General features: G+C 39.9%; 1 protein-coding gene across 1 annotated transcript in view; it reads left to right on the top strand.

Moving 5' to 3' along the window:
* Positions 1 to 23363, top strand: part of COL25A1 (collagen type XXV alpha 1 chain) — a 327412-nt gene that overhangs the window by 183092 nt on the left and 120957 nt on the right. The window contains exon 5 of the mRNA XM_079990247.1: positions 13355 to 13372. Coding sequence (XP_079846373.1) covers positions 13355 to 13372 — 18 coding nt within the window. The remainder of the gene's footprint in view (positions 1 to 13354; positions 13373 to 23363) is intronic.

Here is a 23363-nt window from a genome sequence, read left to right as displayed (position 1 = left end):
TAACTCTGCTTGATTTCATAGGTAGTATAATTTGCCCATAGGGCTAAGCAATTACAGACTTCATTAGCTGATACTTTAAGATCCCTGAACCAGGGCAATAGTGCTAATATCTTTTTTAAAAAATACACCCACACCCACACACACCCTGGAATTTATTTTATTTTTACTTTTTTTAACTTTCTGGATCTTTTGAAACAGAATTGTGACCTGCTTTAACAAGAAAAAAAGACTTCTTTTTGGAACAAGAAGCAAGCTGCAGACTTGGTTGTTTAGAAAGGATTGTAGCTCAGTGGTAGAGCATCCCGGGTCCCAGGTCCAGTCCCTTGTACCTCCAGGTAGAGTTGGTAATGCCCCTAATCAAAAACCCTTGCAGAGCTGCTGCCAGTCAGTGTGGACAACACTGAACTAAATTAACCAATGCAGCTTCCTATTCTTGAATTAACGAAGAGTGAGAAACAATGACGACCAAGTGAAGAAACTATATGCTTTTATGTCAACATGTCTTGGATGGCTTCTCCAGTCATCAGCACTCCCTTCTACACTTTCCAGTCTGAAGACGTGGCTGTCCCATTATCCTCAGACAATGGGAATGACTTTCCCATGGTTTCTCCTACCCCACAGCCACACAGGAGCATGCAACTGCAAAATGAGCTATGGGCTCATTTTAAGGGTTACATAAGTCTCCTGAGGAAGGGGGCAGAGCCACTGTAAGAGGAGATGACTGAGGCAACATAATCACAAAATTGTAGGGGTATGGAAGGGACCCTGAGGGTCATCTAGTCCAACCCCCTACAATGCACCCCTTATCACCCAGTTCTGTGGCCTCTTCAAGTGCTTTCACCTGACTGCATAGGAGCCATCTCCTAGGGGCCATGGAGGCTTCGGCCCCCACAATAAAATACTTGAGGGGCCCAAGCCCCCACAAAGTTGATGGGCATTCCTATTCAAATGGTGTGTGTGCACTGTGTCATGTGACTGATTATGCAGGGCAGAGCTTACCTGGGCCCCCACAATATATTTTTTTCCAAGTTGGCACCCCTGACTGACTGGAATGTCTTCTGGAACCATGGTAATTCCTCTTGCTTGCCTGGATGGAAAGCTTTGTGTTTAGAATCCTATGGCTTTTGTGTGGCTGAAATTTCACTTACTATACAAAAGTGAGAGTCACTTCCACTTTTGCCTCAGCTCCCCCCCCCCACCAATGACATGCAGCTTCCAGAAGGTTGCCCACAATTGAATGTGGCCCTTGAACAGAAAAGGGTTCTCCACCCGCATCTTAAATGGAAGGACAAATCCTGCAGTTCATTGAGGTTTGTTCACTTTCCCCAGAGGTTACAATTAGGAAAAGCCTAGCCCAAAGGATACTACCCCCCCCCTATATATTTGTAGGCTACCTTTCTGAGTAAAACTCTCACAAGGCAATTTACATAATAATCTAAAATTGTTTCAATCTAAAAGTTTCAATAATGATGTTTAAAAAATACGATGCAGCTTCCGAAAACCTCCACAACATTAGTAAATCAGCAGCACTGAAAACACACATGTACATGCCCGGCTCCAAATATAAACACAAATTTGAACAAAGCCAACAGCTAAAAGAAGCACAATTGTAAAGGACATGTCACTCATGCTTAGCCCACCTGGAAAGAAAAGGTGTTCAAGGACTAGAGTGTGGTAGCTTTCTAGACGTCTGCAGGCAATGAATACCAGAGTCATGGGGGCCACCACAGAAAAATATATTGGCTCTCCCCCTTTCTCTCACTTGCACACCTTGACATAATGGGTATGCCCAGTGGAAAACTGGTTTCTTATTAAGTGGGAGATAATGGAACAGATTGCTGTTTAGAATTGCTTTGGTATATTAATGATTTACATCATGCCGGGGTGGAGGGAGGGGGAGAGATAGCATTTATTCAGAATTATACCAGGACAGAACAAAATTCTAATTCATCAAAGTCATCATGTCACAGCTGTTACAACAATCCATCTCCCGCTGAATTCCAGCCAGCTAATTTTTGAGAAGTGACATTTTTCACAGTTTATTGTTTTCTCATCAACAAGGCACTAGCCACATCAAATATATTCACAGAATGGCATTGGCATTGATGAATTGGCCATGTGCTTTCTATTTAAAGATATGAGGGCTTCAGTTTCTTCGAAAAGAAATTAGGCATTTAAGTATGGGGCAGAAGGCTTCTTTCTGCTTTATAAAAAAAATGCTTCACACATGTTCACTGTGCCTAAGCATCCAACAAACAAAGCAAAACAAAAACAAACCAGTTTATGATATCTGGTAAATGATATTATGGATATCACTTACCAAATAAATTAAGAATAAGGACGATAGCCTAGTATATGCTTTCTATCCATCCTCTATGGCATTCTTTTTAGGTATCTGGGGATACCAGTTTAATCACAGCCTGGAAGTGATTAAACCTCCGCTGAAGAAGACATATCCATTCCATTTGGCCTTTGGAGATAGATGAGATGCTAGGCTATAGAATTGTGTATTGCTTAAATATGTGAAAGTCTATTTTGTTTATTGGTGATGTTTTGGTTTTAATGTCTTCAATTTTTGTGCTGTGTCTTGTTGTAATTTCTGTACTTCCCTAGGATGCTTGATTAAAGGAAGATTTTTAAAAATATAATTAATTAATTAATTGAAATAACAGTTGTTATAACACTGGCACTGTTTCTGGCAGCAAGGTTAGGCAAAGTTATAGCAGAGTTAGGCAAAACATTTGTATTCTCAATGTGTAGGTGGCCACTTATCCCAGACGTTCCCTTCACTTAACAGGGTTTCACAGAAACCTTGCTAGTCACTTGAATGTGGCTGCTGGAGTTTTGCCTGTTTGGTTCACTTCCTAGTCTTAAGTATGGTGTGCTCTGCAGTCTTCATGGGTCTATACCAAAGAGGATTTCCTGGAACTGCTATACCTTTAGACATTTCAGGCCAACTGGAACTACCATAATTGTTAGCCAGAAAGGTTGCTGCTGAAGCAAGGAAAGGAGACGTACGGTAATCCAACGGTAGAGCACAGGCTGTGCCTACTGTAAGTCCCAGATTCAGTTGCCAGCAGCTCTTAGGTAGGGCTAAGGGAGATTACTGTTTGAAACCATGAAGAATCACTACCTGTTGATGTAGACAGCACTGAAAAACACAGGAAGGTGCTTTGCACTGAGTCAGAACCATGTAGGCCAGCATTGTCTACACCAGGCTTCCTCAACCTCAGCCCTCCAGATGTTTTGAGACTACAATTCCCACCATCCCTGACCACTAGTCCTGTTAGCTAGGGATCCTGGGAGTTGTAGGCCAAAAACATCTGGAGGGCCAAGGTTGAGGGAGCCTGCTCTACACTGCCTGGCAGTGGTTCTCCAGGGTTTCAAACAGGGCTTTTCCCAAAGCTCCGTGGAGATATTGGGAATTGAACTAGGACCTTCTGCAGGCAAACATGTGCTCTATCAGAACCTTTGATCATGTCTATACCATACATTTAAAACTCACAACTTCCCCAAAATAATTTTGGGAACTTTACTTTGTTAAGGGTACTGAGACTTGGAGCTCTGTGAGGGATAAACTACAGTTTATCCTGTGGGGAAAACTATTTACAGTGGTACCTCGTGTTACATATGCTTCAGGTTACAGCCTCCGCTAACCCAGAAATATTACCTCAGGTTAAGAACTTTGCTTCAGGATGAGAACAGAAATCGTGGTCCGGCGGCACGGTAGCAGCAGGAGGCCCCATTAGCTAAAGTGGTGCTTCAGGTTAAGAACAGTTTCAGGTTAAGAACGGACCTCTGGAACGAATTAAGTACTTAACCTGAGGTACCACTGTACTTCAAATGTTTAAGTATATGGTGTGGATCAGTGCTATTTTTCCAGAAAAAGAGATGCCAGAATTCACCATGAACGCCTCCCTTGTTCTCTTATAATGGCAATGGTGCCCACCTGAGAAGTGCCAGAACTGAGTTTCGGTGTGTTCTGGCTGAACCCCACCCCCCACCCCGGTCTGGATATGTTTGAGATCCAGCACAGGACCTTGGTGTGGGTTCTTTCTATCGCTGATTTTAACAACAGTCCACTTATACTCATTCCAGCAGAAGAAGCAGCGAGTTTCATTACTAGAAAGGATTTAGCATGTAGAGTAACTCCTCTATGAAAGGGAAGGCAGCAGGGAGAAGCTTAGCAAGAACACATTAGCCTACCTACCTGAATTCCAAATTTCCTGTAACAAAGAAATCTCATCAGACTACTGGGGAATCACATAAAAGCACCCAATATAAAGCGACTATTGCTAAACATATAATTAACTTAGGTAGGAAGAAGAAAGGGAGATCATTTATTTTTAATGGGTTTCATGACGAACAGCAGCAGAGTGAATCGTGAACCAGCAGAGGAAAGGTTATCAGAAACATGTTCCATCTTTAATCTTACCTGAATCTAAACTGAATAATTTGCAAGTGCTGTTTAACACAGAAAAGCTTTTAAAATTGGCATTTTAATATTAACCTCTTATTAATATTAACCTCTCTTATAAATACAGATCTCTGTGTGGCTTTCTTTTATCCACTGATATATTTTCCATTCAATTAATAAAATTGGTTTTGGTCAAGTGCTCAAGAGTTGTCACAATACGATGTACAAATGATTTGCAGATTGAGATAATTCTTGTAGCTGGACTCCTTAAGCATTTACCCTAAAATAGACCTGTTGAATTGAGTAAAATAAACTATTGCTTTCCTAGCGAGAAGAGGGCTACTTATTGTATTTGTGAGAAAATAAGCAAGATGGTGCAAGTATTATAACCAATTATATGGAAAGATAGCATTCCCATATTTTTTTTCTTCAGTGCTTCTGCCATAAATTGAAAAGGCAAACATATAATCGCCTCCCCCCCCCCGCCCCCATAAAAGCTTCACCTATTGAATTTTTGCCTTTTCATGCAAAGGGATGTAGGAGGATTTCAGTTCATTATGCAGTTGGGAGCAAAGCTCCACATTCCACATCTGCCACAACATGCTCCAAAACATAGACATGTAGATCAGATCACATGTTTACAAATCTTCCCATAGGAAATAAACAACTATCTGACTTTTAGAAGACATCTGAAGGCAGCCCTGTTTAGGGAAGTTTTTAATGCTTGATGTTTTATTGTGTTTTTAATATTCTGTTGGAAGCCGCCCAGAGTGGGTGGGAAGGCCCAGCCAGATGGGTGGGGTATAAGTAATAAATTATTATTATTCCCAGAGGACGGTTCATCACCAGTCTCCATTTGCATAAGGTAGCCCAATGAATTCTTGGGTTCTTTCCTTCTTTTAAACAACAAGCCCTAGCTGCCTGCAGTGGCTAGAAAGCATGGCGCTTGCCATATTTGTCAAAAACTTTTGACTAAAAAACCCCTGGAAATGGTGGTACTTTATGATGTGCCACCCCTTCTTGAATGTATTCACAAAAAGAAGCCCTCTGACATCTCTTATTCAAAGCAATTTTAATAATAATAATAATAATAATAATAATATATTATTTATACCCCGCAGCTTCCAACAAAATATTAAAATACAATAATTCATCAAACATTAAAAACTTCCCTAAACAGTGCTGCCTTCAGATGTCTTCTAAAAGTCAGATAGCTGTTTATTTCTTTGACATCTGATGGGAGAGCCTTTTAAAAAAATTGTTTAAATGATTTCCCTCCCCGCCCTGTTAAAAAAGTACCGGTAAATAAATGTTCAGATCAACTTGCAAGGCTTCTTTTTTTTTTTTTCCTTTCTTTTTTTTTTTTTTTGCAAGGCTTCTTATGAGCAAGGGACATGGACAAGATCAATACTGTAAAATTTTTGTACATTTTCTAGGGAGATCACAAATGGTGGTTCTTGCAGGTGAAAGGTTGCAGGTTCCTCAGGCACAGTTCATTTTCTATCCTGTCTGTTCCATACATGGTTGTCCATGCACTCAAAATTATTCAGGAGGAGAAAGCAGGTGAACAAACTCACAGATATGTGGAAAATAAATATACAAGATAAGGAGGTGATGGAGACAGCTGAAGAAAGGTCACTTTGATTGACATTGTAGTCCTTTGCATTTCTATTCAGAAGTAAGTCCCCTTGAATTTAATGGAACTTACTCCCAGGATAGTGAGTATAGGATTGTACTGTAAAATGTTTTATTCTGCTGTGGACCAAACTTGTTAAGCTTACTCCTGGCTGACAGAGCCCTAGAGGAGGCATTTTAAAGGATTTATCTCTCTATCCATTTGCACAACATACCTCACCACAGAGGTGAGGATTAGCTAGCAAATATTTATATAGCACTCTGTGGAAATAAGTCTTCTTTCCAGCCAAGAATCCCTCAGACACCCTCCTTTTCTGCCTGCACAATTGTCCACAGTGATAAACAGCCCGGTTCTAAATACATTCACAGTCATGTTTGAATACAGTGGAATGCACTTCATAGTAAATATGCTTCAAATGGTAGCCAATGTTTCATTATTGCATTAGTGTATATGGGACAGATTCCCAAAATCCCCCAGGGGTTTGATTTTCAAGTGTTCAACATCCAAATTTAGAGACATGTTTTCAAAAGAATACAGCCTCGATTCAAGGTCAGATTTTTCAAAAGTGCTTGGAGCACAGTAGCTTCCTTTGTGTCACCTCTGGGCAGATTGTCAGAAATGTTTTGCGAGCCTGGGAGCTCTTTTGAATTCTAGCCCCAATTGTGGGTGCAAGTCTGTGAATGTAATTATCTGAGGGTGTTAACGAAACATCAACCCAAAGAAAAGGCCATTATTGTGCTGTTATGTATGAATATATGTATGGGGCTGACTTAAGTTAAGGACATATAAATAAGCAGATAGAACTGAGAACTCATTTGAATAAACTTAAAACACATTGCTTTCATTTATAGAAAAAGCTTAAATGTTAATACTGAAGGGAAGCTGTTTTTCCATGAGGCATGTTCTTAAGGTTCTGTGGAACCCAAATCATACTGCATAAACAGCTTCCATCTGTTAACTCCAGACTATTTCTTCCAGCTGTGAAATTTGATCACTTCATCTGCTTTATGATGGACTAAGACAATCTGCAGCAATATTTAAAAAGTTGACATTCAAGCTTTTCTTTCTTTTTTTTACAAAAACCAACCAACCAACCAAAACATTTTCCCTGCATTTGTGAAGCCCCTTTGAATGTCAATTTCCATTACTATTGATTTAATCTCTGGAAATACTGTAATTTTTGATTTTCTTAAAACACAAAACCCTGCTCCCCCACTCCAAAAGTCAGAGACACCATTCTGAGCTAAAAGTCTTGACCCTGTAGAAATAAATAAGCCAATCTTATTCTGAAAGTTAGTAAGGGAGACATATATTCAGAAGACAGTACATGATGTAAAACATCGTTCTAGAATCCATATTGGTGAATTTGTCGAAATCTGAAGAGATCGCCACAATACATGTTGGTACATGGGAAATCAAGATGCTCAAATATTTACAAAAATACTATTTAGGAAAGTTTAGGAGAAAGAGAACTTAAACTGACTATTATTGATCCCTCTCCAATTAATCAAATGGCAGTAAATTAGTATAATACCCCAAATCTATGCAAATTTTATGCAAATCTGTGGCCTTTTCTGTGAGTGGTTTGAAGGGCTCAGTCAACATTCAGTACACAGGTCCAAGAAAACCCTGTTGGCACCTGCTGGTTATTGGACAGTGCATCTTTTATAACATAAATAACTTTAGTTACCTCACCCTTGAATCGCATCCAACCTCCAAGAGACAAGTATTTACACTCAGGATATGTTTTTGAACTTATAGTTGTGGTAGCAGCCTAATTGTACACAGCTCACCTCATGTAGCTACCTAGTTGTTCAGAAGGAAAAATAAAAGCCAGATGCATTATTTCATATATTGTGTTGCAAAATAACATTTCTGGCTTGCAAGTCTAGCTTTCACGAACTCCTCCTTGTCGAGCACCAACAACTGCCTGGTGACTTTCCAACATCCTGTTCTGATTAATACCTTTCTATATATGCTTCCCCTGCTGTTGCTTTCTCTCAGCTTTGCTGACTGAGATGCCCTAAGGGCATTACACCTAACTGCCGACAATCAGCAAATAATAGCCTAAACTTTTCCACAAGTTTGCATTTACCCTGACATCAGCATTCATTTGATTTAACAATTTTATGTCCTTTTGGCTTCTGATTATCCTAGGGTCCAATTGGTTTGGATGGAAAGCTGGTAGGTGACTCCTCTTCCTCCCCCCCAAAAAAACAACAACTACTGAGCCTTTCAATGTACTTTACTTTTTTCTTCCTATCTTGAATCACTTATGAAGCTTGCATATATTTGTCAACTTACAATTTACTATTTGTAGACAAAATTACGGAACTTTTATCAAATTGGCTTGCTTTAAGTACCTCTGTCTTTTTCTTTTTATATTACCAAATTCACTTGAGAGTAGCCATTCAAAAGAGTTTTATAATTTATAAGGGGTTGCTCTTTTTGTTTTAGATACTAACTTGTGTTTATAGTTTATGGGGGTGGTTATTGTTTTGATGTTTTTGTTTTAACTATTTACTTGTCTTTTATCCTGTGAACTGCTCAGAGATGAAGGGTGGTATATAAATCTAACAAATAAAATAAACATAAATAAATAATTTTATTATTATTATTACTGTATGTTAAATTGAAACACCACCTTTTATTCAAAATGCAGTTCATAATAGATACCAACAAACAGGCTTCGGTATATTACTGCTCCCTGGCCTTGGATCCTAAATCTTTGGAAACCAGTGGTACTTCAGATGTTGTTAAACTGTAATTCCCACCACCTCTGATCATTGCCTGGGCTGCAGGTTTCATACAACATCTGGAGGTCCAAAGTTTTCCCATCTCTGCTACAGCCCCTAACTTGGAGTTATCCATTATGAGATGCACGCAACCTCAAATAGTCAATTACATGGCAAATTATTGTATTTGTTTCCAATAGGTGCTATATGATATAGGAACTGGAATTTTATATATATTCAGTTAGTCAAAGGCTTTCTTCCTCAAGGAATTCAATATTCAGCCACATGTTAAAAGTCTAGAAAATGAAGTTATTCAGTGCCAGAATGTTTGTGAGACTGGGTCCTTCTGTGTAGAATTTATTATATCAGTAAAAGGCAAAATAATTACTGAAGCTCTACAAGTGATTTCCCCTTATTTGGTTGAATTTTTTGTTATTCACCATGTGATGGGAATCAATGAAAATTTATGGAGCCTGTTGTGCAGGGGGGAGGAAACACTTTCTAAAGAACACTTCAGAGAGATGTACTGACACCAAAGGTGCATTTAACGTTCTCCCCCATTAATCAGATTGCAATCCTATTTTCAAACCTTCATCCTTTGAGTTATGGGTAAATGGGCTGCTATAGTCCACAAAAGTGGCAATATTAATAACTTAGAATATTGCCTGTCAGATAGCTGCAGTCCTCTTAGTGGATGCCATGAGTACTGCTCAGACTTGCAGTGCTAGATCTACCAGGGTAAACTGGATATTCACCACATTTCTAACATGAAATACTGCTTCTTGATACCTCCCACTTCTGTGTGCATGATGCCATTTTGGCTATGTAGCGCATCAGGAATTGAGAGAATGATGATATGCCTGGATTCCTAGAATGTTTCCCATTTGACAACTTACCAGAAGATCAAATCTTTTTATTAGTAGAAGACTAACAGAGGAAAATAATTATTTGATCTTATGATGATTTGTATTCCAAGAACAGGAAATATGTCCAATACTGTAGTGTCCACTTACAAGAAGTCTGTTATGCTATTTTTAATAAAATGACTGCACAATTTTTGAAGCTATGTGCCACGTATAGCAGTATTGACTTGAAAATATCTTACCATATTCCATGTATTCTGAACCGAAGAAAGGGTTTTTCATATCCAAACTGGCCATGGGATGCTCTCTGCTCTCTGTTCATTGCAACTGTTTCATAGTGTTGCATGCCACCCCAATCTCTGAGTGTCCTAGACACTTAACCAGTGTTTCCTTTTGGAATGAGGCCCAACAGAGACTGTTGTGTCTTTATGATATATGGCTTATTCACACAAATATACAACCTGAGCCTGCAGTGGAGGGGTTAACAGCATCAGTACCCCAAAGGGGACTTGCTTCTTCCATAGCTTCTTCAAACATTCCTCCGACTCCCTCTCACTTCAAGCTCACAACTTTTTCTTCTCCCTTCTAGCTCACATAACTCAACTTTCAACTCTAGCCTTCTGTCTTTCGAAGAGACATACGGGACGCCCACCCATTTGCCCTGTGGCACAGAGCCACTCCCTTTGTCACCTTAACAACCCATACTTAGTTACAGATAGGTAGCCGTGTTGGTCTGCCATAGTCAAAACAAAATAAAAAAATTCCTTCCAGTAGCACCTTAAAGACCAACTAAGTTAGTTCTTGGTATGAGCTTTCGTTCATACCAAGAACTAACTTAGTTGGTCTTTAAGGTGCTACTGGAAGGAACCCATACTTAGCGGGCCATTACCAGGCTTGCCTAGCTATTCCAGCAATTGAATCCATACTGGATCCAGGAATTAGAAAGGTTGGGGGTAGGCATTAGAAGAGTCTTGTCTTTCAGCCTACTCCCCCTCTAAACTTATAACAATAGCTATATTCTGGTCTCAGCAAAATGCCTTCTGAGCTCTTACAAAATTCTCTCTCTCTCTCTCTCTCTCTCTCTCTCTCTCTCCCTCTCTCTCTCCCTCCCTCCCCCTCCCACCTTTCCTAATGGAAACATTTACCGGTATATATTTTAATAATCTATGGTGTGGAAATCCAGGCACCTTTTTGTAGCACTGGGCATATATAATTTCTCTCTCGGCTGGGGTTGCAATGTGTATGTTTTTGAGGGATATCATGGTGCACGAAAGTATAGAGCAGTATGCCTTCATGTAATTCTTTGGCCTGAGAAAATTAATAGAACATATATGAAAGTAATGAAAATTAACTATCAGTTTTTTAAAATGATCTAAAAGTGATTGTGTGTTTCTACCTGCGTGTGTGCATGCCAAAGACACCCCTCTTCCATCTCCTCGTCTCTCTGTCTCTTAAGCAATGGAAATGTCTTAAAACAGAACATTGCACTTTGCTAAATTTGGATTTTACTGTCACTTATTAAATAATATAGCAACCATATAATGAGCTGTAAAAGACGAAGGGCTACTATTTTGTGCAACTATAGAATTTAAACTTCTGCATCTTTGTGTCTGCCTAATTCATCTTACTTGGCAAAGCTGCCATTTTGTCTTCGTGCAGCACTACAAGTCCGAGACCAGAAGCTGGTTTTTGTCCCTGTCTCACAGTTATCAAAATGTGTGGCCAGCAGTTTGTGATTCTGTGCAAGACAGTAAAAACCCAGCGGGACTTTCAGAAGTCAGTTTTAGTTTAAAGAAATTTCAATTGGTAAATGAAATTGGACTCCCAGTAAGAATTAAGGCTGCAACAATTCATGAATTAAAACAATACCCACAGTAGTGGGAATTCAGTTTGATAAAAGAATCCATTGTTGGTGGTTCTGTAGTTACACAAGAAATTTCTGGAGGCAAATTCAGAAAGCAAAAAATAATATTTTGGAAGATTGGGGTTAGAAACCATAGTATTATTGGTAACAATATTGATAGTGATTAAAAGGGGCTTTGTTCCATATGACCGTAGATAAGTGAGGCAGCCCTGCAGGCAGCAAAGGGGTAGAGGGCATACAGAGCTATTTGACCCATGCAGATCATATTTTACTCCCTAAGCTAGCCCTCAGGTGCCATGGAAGACTACTTCCATTAACCAGTTGTTGGTTTTTGTACATGGAATGGTGGAGGCTTCCATCTTGTTGCCTCAGGCAGCAAAAATGTCTTGGAACAGCCCTGATTAAAACAGCCAGATTTAATTTATGTCAGATATTGGAGGACTCCACAGATGCCTAAATTAAGAGAATGGTATGTAGAATTAAGGGATACAGCTGTCTTAAGTAAACTAACATGAGCATTATGGATGAAATAGGGAGTGTGTAATGAAAGTATGTTTGAAATGGAAAGGGGCTGCTTTATACAAGAATGCGAGACCAAATTACGTAGTAGGGTATCTGATTCAACTGTTATAGATGTTTTTCCGTTTTGTGTGTGTGTGTGTGTAACATAATACACAGTTTCTTTTATTGTAAGTTCCTTTAAAAAAAGTTTAATAATTCTAGTTCATTATGAACAACACAAAGTTCTCCAGCAGGAAAAGTCTGCAATGCAGAACACTGAAATGTATCCTCATTATAGGCCTTGAATGCAAACAAGCATGTATGTATAAATACATACATAAACAGTATGGAGTCATTTGAGGATGGGTTGACATTCTATGAGCAGTTTTGCAAGTTTTAAATATTGTGGTATCCTATGGGTACAATTGAAGAGGTAGTGGGGCTGTTTAAAAATCTAGCAGAGTTAGCTTTATGCTTTGGGGTGGGAAAGGAGATCTGCTGGCTGACAAATCCATTGCTCTGCAGGCCAAGTGATGGAGTGCAGCTTTTTATTTCTCTCTCTCTCTGTGACTTCTCATTGAAGGTGCCTTCACTTGACTTTCAAGTACCCCTACTCTTTCTCCTTCCACATATGGCACAAAAAAAGCTTGCCCCATTTGGCACAGTCCATTCTCCCACTTGACACTCAGTAGAGCATTTTCAGTGGGGAGGCTGCTGTATGGTGGAGAAAAGCAGGGAAGTCAGTTTTCACCAGTTTCATTATTCACACTTAATTCTGGATCCAACCCTGTATTTATCGGATTCTTCATTTAGGGCCTCCTTTCAAGCAGTCTTACCAAAATCCATTCTTAGCTAGTGACCCTATCTCAGGAGTATTGTGGTTTAAGGATTGTAGCATGCATGCAGTGAGAATCACAAGTAGTTGGAAATGGCTGTTTTTCTTCCAACTTTGTCTGTTGGACACATTAATTTTACATAAGTCATTAGCAGCCCATTTTGAAAATAAAATTGCACAGCTTCTTCATCTCACATTATACACCAAATTTGCTTCTGGCTTGTACCTAACTAACTAGACGCTGTAAGAACTTAAGAAGCTTCTTAAATGAAATTCCTTCTTCAAATAATTCTGTCACTCCCATTACGGATCAGTTACTTTTAACTAATTCACTAATTGGCATTCTAACCAAGTGTCTTTAGGCTATGAGCTTTCAGCTGCGGAGTTTTTGTATTTATAGAGGATGCATTTCACCTGATGCTCAATGACTTGTGGGTCTGGGGGGAGGGGTGGGGAGGAAACCAAGTTTAGACCTTTTCTAACTCCTTTCCTTTCCTTTGCAGGGTCAACCTGGTCCTCAAGTAAGTGTTAATTTTAAATTATTATACTAGCAGAACTTACAGCAAAATGTAGCAGTGCATATTGTTCCTGTTGAGTATGCCAAACAGCTGTGCCTTCTTTCATGATGTTCCTTCCCATTCTGCTCACCTCTGGCCTCCAACAAACACTGTGGCCTCTAAGTATTCTCAGTCTTCCCTATTTGGGGCAAGGGCTGCTTTGTGGGAGATGGATCTTTTTGTGGTGGGGGCTGGGTTTCCTTGCAAGTTTCCTCTCCTCTTGCTTCTCAGTAACCCTGCATTGGCTACAAAGTTGCAGTAAGTCAGCCCCTGAGTTTGCTATTAGCTTATTACTTGTAATTTTAGTCTCATCACCATCGTCTTCCTTTATTGCAATAGCTATGGATCACATGGAACAAAAGTGATATTGCAAGTTTGATCTGGTTAGTTTAAAATTGCTATCATTACACAATACAGTAGGCCACATATATTTCCCAGAAGAAACAACTGGGGGCCCCCATATGCTTGAGTTCTATCAGCTGTTTGACCAGATGGTGCTTTTAACAATGTATTACTAAATAAAGCAGGTCTCTTAACTATGGCTTGGAACTTTGTCGCAGAACTTTGAAGTTAGATAAAATATCTTAACAAATGTGTTGCGGGAGCTGGTTTGCATTAACTGCTTATTAATCACATGCTAATAATGCTGCTGTAATCCAGGAAGCCTTCAGTTACTTAGGATAACATTGGCCACTTTGATTAATTATATGCAAGCCCAGGACTGATGTCTGCTTTGTTTAAGAATAGCCCAACTTGGAGCATAATTAAATAAATGTGAATTCATCCAAAAAGAGAGAGAACGTCCTGGGTCAGACATGTAAAAGAAAAGCACTGGGGAATAAATTGTATGGAAGTTACAGGGCAGGGGAGGGGGGGTGTTGAGGGGTTACCAGAAGGAGAATGGAGGAGTAGCAGGCAGTGATCAAAACCACATCAGGCTTTTGTTAAAATAAAACTGAAGTTCTCGTATGAGGTTTGACTCACGTTAACAACTTTCTTGAAACATGGCTTTGGCTAGTAGAGTTTCCTTCACCAGCTAATAAATTTTGAGAACTGTAGCCACATTCAAGCATTTAGCGGGACTTGTGCATTCCATTGGGTTCAGTAATGTTGTGTGGCTCACATAGAGGGCAAATGTTAGTCCACTATGATGACATAGTGGAGGCCCTTGAGTTCAGGTTTTTAATTATTACCATTTAATCACTTGTATGATTCTCTTTGAGAAAGGATATGTATTTGTTAACTATCCATGCCTACTTTGGGTTTTTCTTTTCTTTAAAACAAAGAAATAAAAGTAACATGTTGGTTCTTTCATACAACGGGCGTTCTCTAACCTTAACAGAAGTATTCTAATGAACATAGGAATCCACGCAATGGGGTGAGCTAACATTGCCCTGTCCCAGCTTCTGCCAAACTAGCAGTTCGAAAGCATGCCAGTGCAAATAGATACATAGATAGGTACCGCTGCGGCGGGAAGGTCAACAACGTTTCTGTGCACTCTGGCTTCTGTCACAGCATTCTGTTGCACCAGAAATGGTTTAGTCATGCTGGCCACATGACCTGGAAAGTTGTCTGTGGAGAAACGCTGGCTTCCTCAGCCTGGAGCAAGACGAGTGCCACACCCCATAGTCACCTTTGACTGGACTTAGCTGTCAGGGATCCTTTACCTTTACCTTTTTCCTATGCTAGTAACACAACCATTCTAATCCCAGTGGAAATTCTCCACCTCCTCCTCCTCCTCCTCCTCCTCCTCTTCTTTAAATTTGTAGACTGCCCTTCAGTTGAAGATCGCAAGACAGTTAACAATGTAAAAATTCAAAATGAGAACACAAAATATATAATAAAACAAAAACAAAGCAGCAACCCCCTCCCACAAGCATATTTAAAAGACCATATAAATGTTCCCTGCATCTGTTCTGGATGGTGTGACTGGTCTACATCAAAATATAGGAGTTTATCACATCTGCTAATCAGTTTCATATATCATGCAATTGATGTCATGCATTCATTGTAGTTTAAGTGTGCTCACTATATTCTACAAGGGAGCATATATTTATCCAGCTTTTAAAAGGGGCTGGGGCAGGGGTCAGCAAACATTTTCAGCAGGGGGCCGGTCCACTGTCCTTCAGACCTTGTGGGGGGCCGGACTATATTTTGGGAAAAAAATGAATAAATTCCTATGCCCCACAAATACCCAGAGATGCATTTTAAATAAAAGGACACATTCTACTCATGTAAAAACACGCTGATTCCTGGGCCGTCAGCAGGCCGGATTTAGAAGGTGATTGAGCCAGATCTGGCCCCCGGGCCTTAGTTTGCCTACCCATGAGCTAGGGTAACTGAGTTCTCTTCTTCCTGTGTCTCAGTGTGTATGTCTCTATGTCTCTCTCCCTCTGCCCCTAGTTGTATCCAAAAGGAATATTATGATATAGGGCTGCAGAAATGCCCTCAACCCCACATTCAACCTTACAGAGAGCAAATGAAGTGTTTGTAAGGCTATGGAGAAAGCCTGGAGAAATACCTGTCTAATGGCTCCAGGTATTTGAGGGGTGGGAGTAGGAACCAAAATCCAATGACAGGAATAAAAATAATAAATGAACAATAATTGTGCATTGATTGTAGTTCTGGGCCACAACCTTCCTTCCCTCTTCCCTGATGTACTGAGTGAGATAGACCAACTGATACAAGACAAATTCGTGTGCTATTATTTGTTGAAAACAGGGCAAGAGGATGGTAGAGCAGAAATTTAATTCTTCCACTGACCATTGTTTCTTTCCTAGTCTTGTTTTTATGGAGTGTTTCCTATATCTGTTCAACACATATAGAGAATGAAATGTGAACATGTAAAGGAAACTTCAGTGTCCATTTTCATCTTGAATCTTTTTTGTTATACTGTTTCCCTGACAACTGTCCCTTTAAAGCAAAGCAACTTTACAATAAATAATTAAAACCATTGAATTGTAGTTCTGGATTTAGGCTTTTGTTTAGTTTTTCACTATTTTGGTACAATAAAATGGTATATGTATTTCAAACTATAATATTTTTCATGAAATCTCCTGTTTCTGTTAAACTGCTGGCAGTGAAAAAGCAAAACAGTATTGTGGAATTTTTGCCAAAGTCTTTAAATGATATGGTTTTTTTGTTTCTTGAAAAGGATTAGGTTTCTCTGTACGTACCTCCCCACCCCCTATCCCTTCATTTTTATGCTGAGGATACATTGTGAATGAATGGCATTTGAGCTTATTTAATGCAAATGCTTTATCCAAAAATTGTGTCAAAAAGTTTCCTTGTCCAGTATTTGAAATCGCCCAATTTACCTCATCAAAACAGTTTTTGTACTAATTCACACAGCCATTGTTATTTCTGTGTTTTTTATATACCACCTTGCCAATGTTAGTTAGCAGGTGAAATGAAATAATATACATTAACGGAAGAAAAAATATGCAACAATAGAACAAAACATTAGCAATAATAAATATCAGCCTACCACAGTGAAAACTTTGTACAGCAAAATTCCCTCCATTCATAAACATAATTCAACACAATAAAGCAGAGGTGTCAGGAATTAAAATTTTGAAAACTTGACAACAACGGAAACAGATGATAGATAGATTAGATAGATTAGATAGATAGAGATGATAGAACAATCTTATGCCACACCATTCACTTGTTGAACAGGATTTAATCACACCCAAACCTTGTGCACCAGCAGAACACAGCGTTTCTGCTTGTGAAAGACCAATCCAAACACTAGTGCAGCAACGTCCTTTTGCCATCATGAGACTATTGCAGTGCAGTGGATAAAAATGGTTGTCATTGGGGTACAGAGGCGAAGGAGTAGCAGTTGTAGGGATCCTATGCTCCTAGCAATGGCCTAATTTTACACCTCTAAGAAAAGTTGCAAGTGAAAACACTCCTGTGGAATCAGATGGCTCCATCCCTTCCTTGCAACTCCTACCACAGTGGAGAATTCCAGTTAACTCGGGAGCCAATTCCACAGCACACTACCAGAAGTACAGAAGCTGCAGCCAGAGACCACAGCTCCATTGCTCACATATTTCAAGATCTGTGACATGAGGGCACTCTGCCTTTATGTCTGTCCGGTATAACCTTGATGAAGGAGCATTTTGCACAAGCAGCCCACCAACCAGTCACCAGGGAGAATAAAAAGCAAAAGCTGGGCAGCTGAATAACACATCATCTCAGAATCCTTACAGGCTTCCTGCCACAGGACTTCTGACCTCAGCACCCACCAGGGATCTCAGCTGTACTTCTGCAAGGATAAAGCACTTCACAGAGGTAAGCAAGACAGGAAAAATTATCAGATGGGGGAATCCATGCTTCAGTTTGTGACATCTACACCTCCTCCATCCCTGCCCCCAAATACCCCAAACGAAGGAGATGCAGAGTGGGGTCACCAAACACACCAATGTGCAGTTCTGGAGAAAGTGTGCATTAACTATGCAGTCTTCTCTCACTGAACAGGGTAAGCTATGCAGAAAACAGAGTTTTCAATAATGGGGTCAGCAACCTCCTGAATTCAAATAAGATTCCAGCATGTACCAGTGAAGGCAATGGGAAGCACAGTCAACTCAGTGAATGCAAAGCTCTCTGTTTTCCACTGTTACCACTGCTGGCCGAAAACATGTTTGTCTTTGCAGAATTGGAGTCAAGGAACATGAAACAAAAGAAATAGGCATCCATTGCCAAAACCATTATTTAATGGATGATTATTGTCTTGGTCAAATTGAGGTTGAGTTGAATGGTGTTGTGTCACTGATAGAAATCCTCTGTCAGCAGAATGAGGAGGGAAATCATTCTTGGCTATTTTCCCATGCCCTCTCCAATCTACTGCAGAGGGTTTGGGGACCTATTGGATAAGATTTAGAAAGTGCAGGAGACAGAGGGAATAGATGAAAAAGCCTTCCCTTTCTGTTCTGCTGAGGAAAGCCTTCTAATGGATTCCACCCACTATCTCTCCCAGCCAATGAAACACCCATATAAAGGACTGCCAGTGGAAAACTAGGTTGCAGTGTGTGGGAGCAGAAAGCCCTTAATCAACCTTCCTGAGCTTGGGGTCCTCCAGATAAAACTCCCATGAGCCCAAGCAGCATGGGCAATGGTCTGGAATGATCTAGTCCAACAACATCTGGAGGGTCACAGGTTGGCAGAGGCTGACCTGGATGAAAGCACCCTCTCTCACTTCTTCATGCACCCCTCAATGAAAGTATTTGTATTTATTTATTTATTTTTGCAGCTGCTAGCCATTACTCACTATTATTCCTATTTCTTATCCCTCTACAGGTACTATTCAGTGTGAAGGCAAAGATACTCATCACCTCCATGCCTATTCAGCAGCATTGGAGCCCAGTAGGAAGCTGGTTTTCCCTCTCTGTTGGTCAGAACTTAGAATCATAGAATTGTAGAGTTGGAAGGGACCCCAAGGGTCTTCTAGTCCAACCCCTTGCAACGCAGGAATCTCAACTAAAGCATCCATGACAGATGGCCATCCAGTCTCTGCTTAAAAACCTCCAATGAAGGAGAGTCCACAACCTCCCAAGGGAGACCGTTCCAATGCTGAACAGGTCTTACGGTCAGAAAGTTCTTGCTCCATAACTGATGCTGTTGAATAAAAGATTGACTGTTTCTCATGATGATTAATGTCCATTTCTGCAGTTCAGGAAGGCTGAAACTTGGGAAGAGAGCTGTTGCTTCAGCAATAAACTAGGTCACACTGGGAGCTTATACAAGAGCTGGAGGCTCCACCTCTTCCTGGCTCTTGATAAAGCCTTGATCTGGACAGGTTCTTCCATGTGCTTCCTTCTCTTTTGGAGTAGCCTGACATTTATTATATTATTATTAATTAAATTTCTATACTCCATGCAGGAATCACAGGGTGGTTTGCAGTATAAAAGCACAAAAATACATACAGTAGTAACAAATAAACATGCAGGTAGCTGATCACTTCAGCAGCTCTGAAATTCCTGCCTAGCTTACTATATTTTCTGCTTGTCTGAGAGCTGGACAAGAAAACAGGCATCTGGTTTGCTGACCTCCAGTCCTGACACAGTAATGTCTGGATGCAACAGCCCTTCAGGGTTTTTGTTGGGCAGGGATTTTTGCCCCGGGGTGTGGAAATCCTCTCTTTAAAGCTGAAGTGCAACAAACAGCAATTTGGGTTTTCCACAGTTTGCAGATTGCTCCAATTCTGTTTTAAAGAGCAGGTTTTCATAGGGACATCTCTGGAGCTTAAAACAAAAAAGAGCATTTGGACCTGAAGCTTTAACATGCAGGCTGTGCCTGGAATGCACAAAGGAAGGGGAAGTGTGGATAAGCCCTTAGTTTGCTTTTGGAAACATTTGTGGCAGATTGTATCATTTGGCACCATATAATGAAACAGAATAATGCATATTATACTCAAACCATTGTGGTAATAGACTTTAGGAGTTTCTTGCCACATAAATGATATAATGTATATAAATATGTATGTAATGCCATGGTCTTCTGTACAGGACATTGGCATAATTTCTAGGGAAGGTTGAATCCCAGCATCTCACATTTATAAATTAAACCGTACTATATGGCATAGGTCCTTGAAATTCTCACATGACTGGGGGATATACTTAACTTTCCAACAGAAACCAACTAGAGTTTCAAAATGCTTAACTTTAGCTGGATTGGACCCAGCATTTGTAGATTTACATTTCACTTATACTGTGTTTGAGGCTGCAACACAAGTAGGTGATAAATTTGCAGGCTTGTGAGCTTACGAGGGTGGGTGGAAAGAAAGGGATGACAGGTCCTCAAGAGTAATTCTAAAACCACATATTCCTTTGAAAAGTTCATATTCTATAGGTGATATTTTGACAACCAAATACTGCAGACCATCATCTCAATTATTGGTATTTCCAATGAAAACAAATTGTAGCATGGACATGGGAAGTGGGGTAGGGGTGGGGGAATCCTACACTTTGCTTGCGTTTTATATTACCATCTCAGAAATTCTGTCCCTTGGGAAATATTTTACAAAGCTATTGCTTCATATCAATATTTTACTGCTACTATTGGCCTACAGACCAGTTATGACTTGGGGATACAATCCATCACCTCTTTTACAATCAAATTTTATGGTGGTATTTGTGGATATTGCAAGAGGAAACCATTTCTGGTTTTTGTTTTTTGTTTTTTTAAAAAAAACATTCTTAAAAAAGTATAAAGTCATAGCAGAGTTCATAAGTGATATAAATGTTAACTTCAGGGAACAAAAATATGCTCTGAAGTAGGAGACTACACAAAGGGAAGTTGCTGCAGTTTGGTGCATAGGAGAATAATACATACTGTTTGTCTTAATACACTAAAATGCAAAAAAAAAAAGTAGTAGAAAAGTATATTGCTTGCAGAAAGACTACAAGCACAAGGCAGTGCTGAGTATAGTGTTATTTCTAGGATATTTTATTTTATTTATTTGTATACCACCCTTCATCCATCTTACCTAATGCCATTGAGTAAATTCAGGGCAAATAAATGTTTCAAACCAGAGGAGATTTCTTGTGGCACTAGCATTATTTGGTAGTGCTAGTACATTAAGTATAGCTTTCCTATAGTCATAATCATATGGATACTGATGGCACTTTCCTGAGCATATGGAGAATGAATATCACCTGTTTAAAGCCCTCGTCAATAACTAATGACTTTTTTTCTTAACTGAACAAGGGCCATGGTGCCAGCAACACTGGCTCTTTCCACCTGCTCCCTTAGGAGCCAGGATATCAGTGTGGGCATGAGCAGAGAGTCTTCGCAAAGGCAAAAGTCTGAAATTCTGTTGCTGTGCATACTTTGAAGAGGAGGTTAAATTGAGCTTTAAAGTCAAGTGATTTCTATCTTGGGATAAGTGAAAATAAGCTTAGAAACTTCTCTGTCACTAGTGTGATAGAACTTGATTGATATCTTCTCTTCTCAGTTAAACGAGTGTTGAAGTTGTTAAATCTTCATCTCTTTCTTTTTAATCCCCTTTCCAGTCCTTTCCAAATGCCCTTCTAGAAATGGTATGTGTATGAAATTAGCCTGATCTAATTCCTCTCTTTATGTATTGTTACAGATGCTCTCTCATCGCTTACTTAACCCAACCATTTTATCTTTGTTTCTTTGGTTGTTGTATCTGGATACAAACAATAGATAATAGAACATGGATGAAGAACATTTGACCTGTTGACTGTATGAGACCAGCGAGGGTTCCTAACTTGACCCACGAGGTTGTTTTCTCCATTCACCTGATTTCATGTGATGTCAGGTATAGGACAGATGTAGCCATGGCTGCAGAGAAACAACTTTGAGCCTTAGATTGTGCTTCCAATTGCTCCGTTGCGAGTATGGCTTCAATTCAGTACCATTTAGATTTGTTTGGTTCTTCACCTGTAGAACAGGTTATCCACCCCTGGAATACGGGTGAAAATTAAAACAGAATACTTGCTGGGTGTTCTGGATACCAGCAAAAGTCCCATAGACTCTATTTTGGAATTTCAGAAAAGAAAACTATAGGCAATATTGGGCAGTGTACCCAGACTTCCTTTGCTTGGAATCATGGGCCAATGGAATTCCACAATAATTTTGGCTACAGGTCTGTTAGTTGCTCTGGCAAGTCAGCTGCATTCTCATCTGAAGGCCTCCATGAGTGTTTTTCACATTGAAGAAGAAGAAGAAGAAGAGTTTGGATTTGATATCCCGCCTTTCACTCCCCTTCAGGAGTCTCAAAGCGGCTAACATTCTCCTTTCCCTTCCTCCCCCACAACAAACACTCTGTGAGGTGAGTGGGGCTGAGAGACTTCAGAGAAGTGTGACTGGCCCAAGGTCACCCAGCAGCTGCATGCAGAGGAGCGGGGAAGCGATCCCAGTTCCCCAGATTACGAGACTACCGCTCTTAACCACTACACCACACTGGCTCTAAATCTTCAAATAGCTTTGAGATATCCCAAGGATGCAAGTTTCTCTTAAGAATATCACAGCACTGCAAATGAGTGCTGTTATAGTAGGCAAGTACAAGCTCTATCTGATAGTATCATTTCGCCCCAAAGCCCCATTCCTTATGAATATTAGTATTTTTGTATCATTGAAAATCACTTCAGGCATTTTTCTTTTGGTGATTGCAATAGGAAGAAAGTAATTAGCTACATCAAATTGTGTAGTTTCAGTCCCAATTGACTGGGATCTTCCACGAGACCTGTCCAAAAAGCATTGCCCTTGTTCTCAATTGTCTCTGAATTATTTATGCTTGGTAATGTCTAGTCCAATCTAGTTGGCTTTGTAGTGTCTTTGCCATCCTATCTACAGTGTTGTCAGCCTGTTCATTGTGTGATTCCTGGTTGGCTGCGATTACCCAAGCAGCAGCAAAACAGTCTGATAATTTATTCTCACAATTCAGAGTTTTCTCAGGAACCCACCAACCACCATTACTTTCAGCATGGGCACTGAAAGAGGAGAGCCTTCAGTGCAAACTTTTTTTTTTAGTAAAGGTTCCTCATGATCTGACTTGTAGATGTTGAATAAACAGAACCTAGTCACCAGGAGCTTATCTTAAAATCAGCGAGAACAATGAGATATTTAAAATAACAAGGGCTTATGTCTCAGTATAGGCAGGAAATAATAAGGGTTCAGCTTTGGAAAAAGCAATCAATAAATACATCTGGAAAATTGCACAGAATCTTAAAATTAAAAACTGTGGAAAGAAACCTGGAAAACATTTGTGCAGCGAAACATTGATAGCAGATAGAGGGACAGTAATATTTCAGTCTGGTAATGCAAAAGGATCCCACAATGGAGAAGGGAGCAATTATCATGCTGTATGGTACTCTCTTTCAACTCTACTTCGAGTTTTACTATCTATGTTCAGTTCTTAACATTTTGCATATGAGGAAAAACTGAGAGGCTGGCTCAGTGGCTGCATTGTATCTTCATGAGA

Source organism: Podarcis cretensis (assembly GCF_951804945.1).
Source record: "Podarcis cretensis genome assembly, chromosome: 9".
Classification (NCBI taxonomy): Eukaryota; Metazoa; Chordata; class Lepidosauria; order Squamata; family Lacertidae; genus Podarcis; species Podarcis cretensis.
The sequence above is the reverse complement of the archived record's forward strand: the minus strand, read 5'-3'. Positions and strand labels throughout refer to the sequence as shown.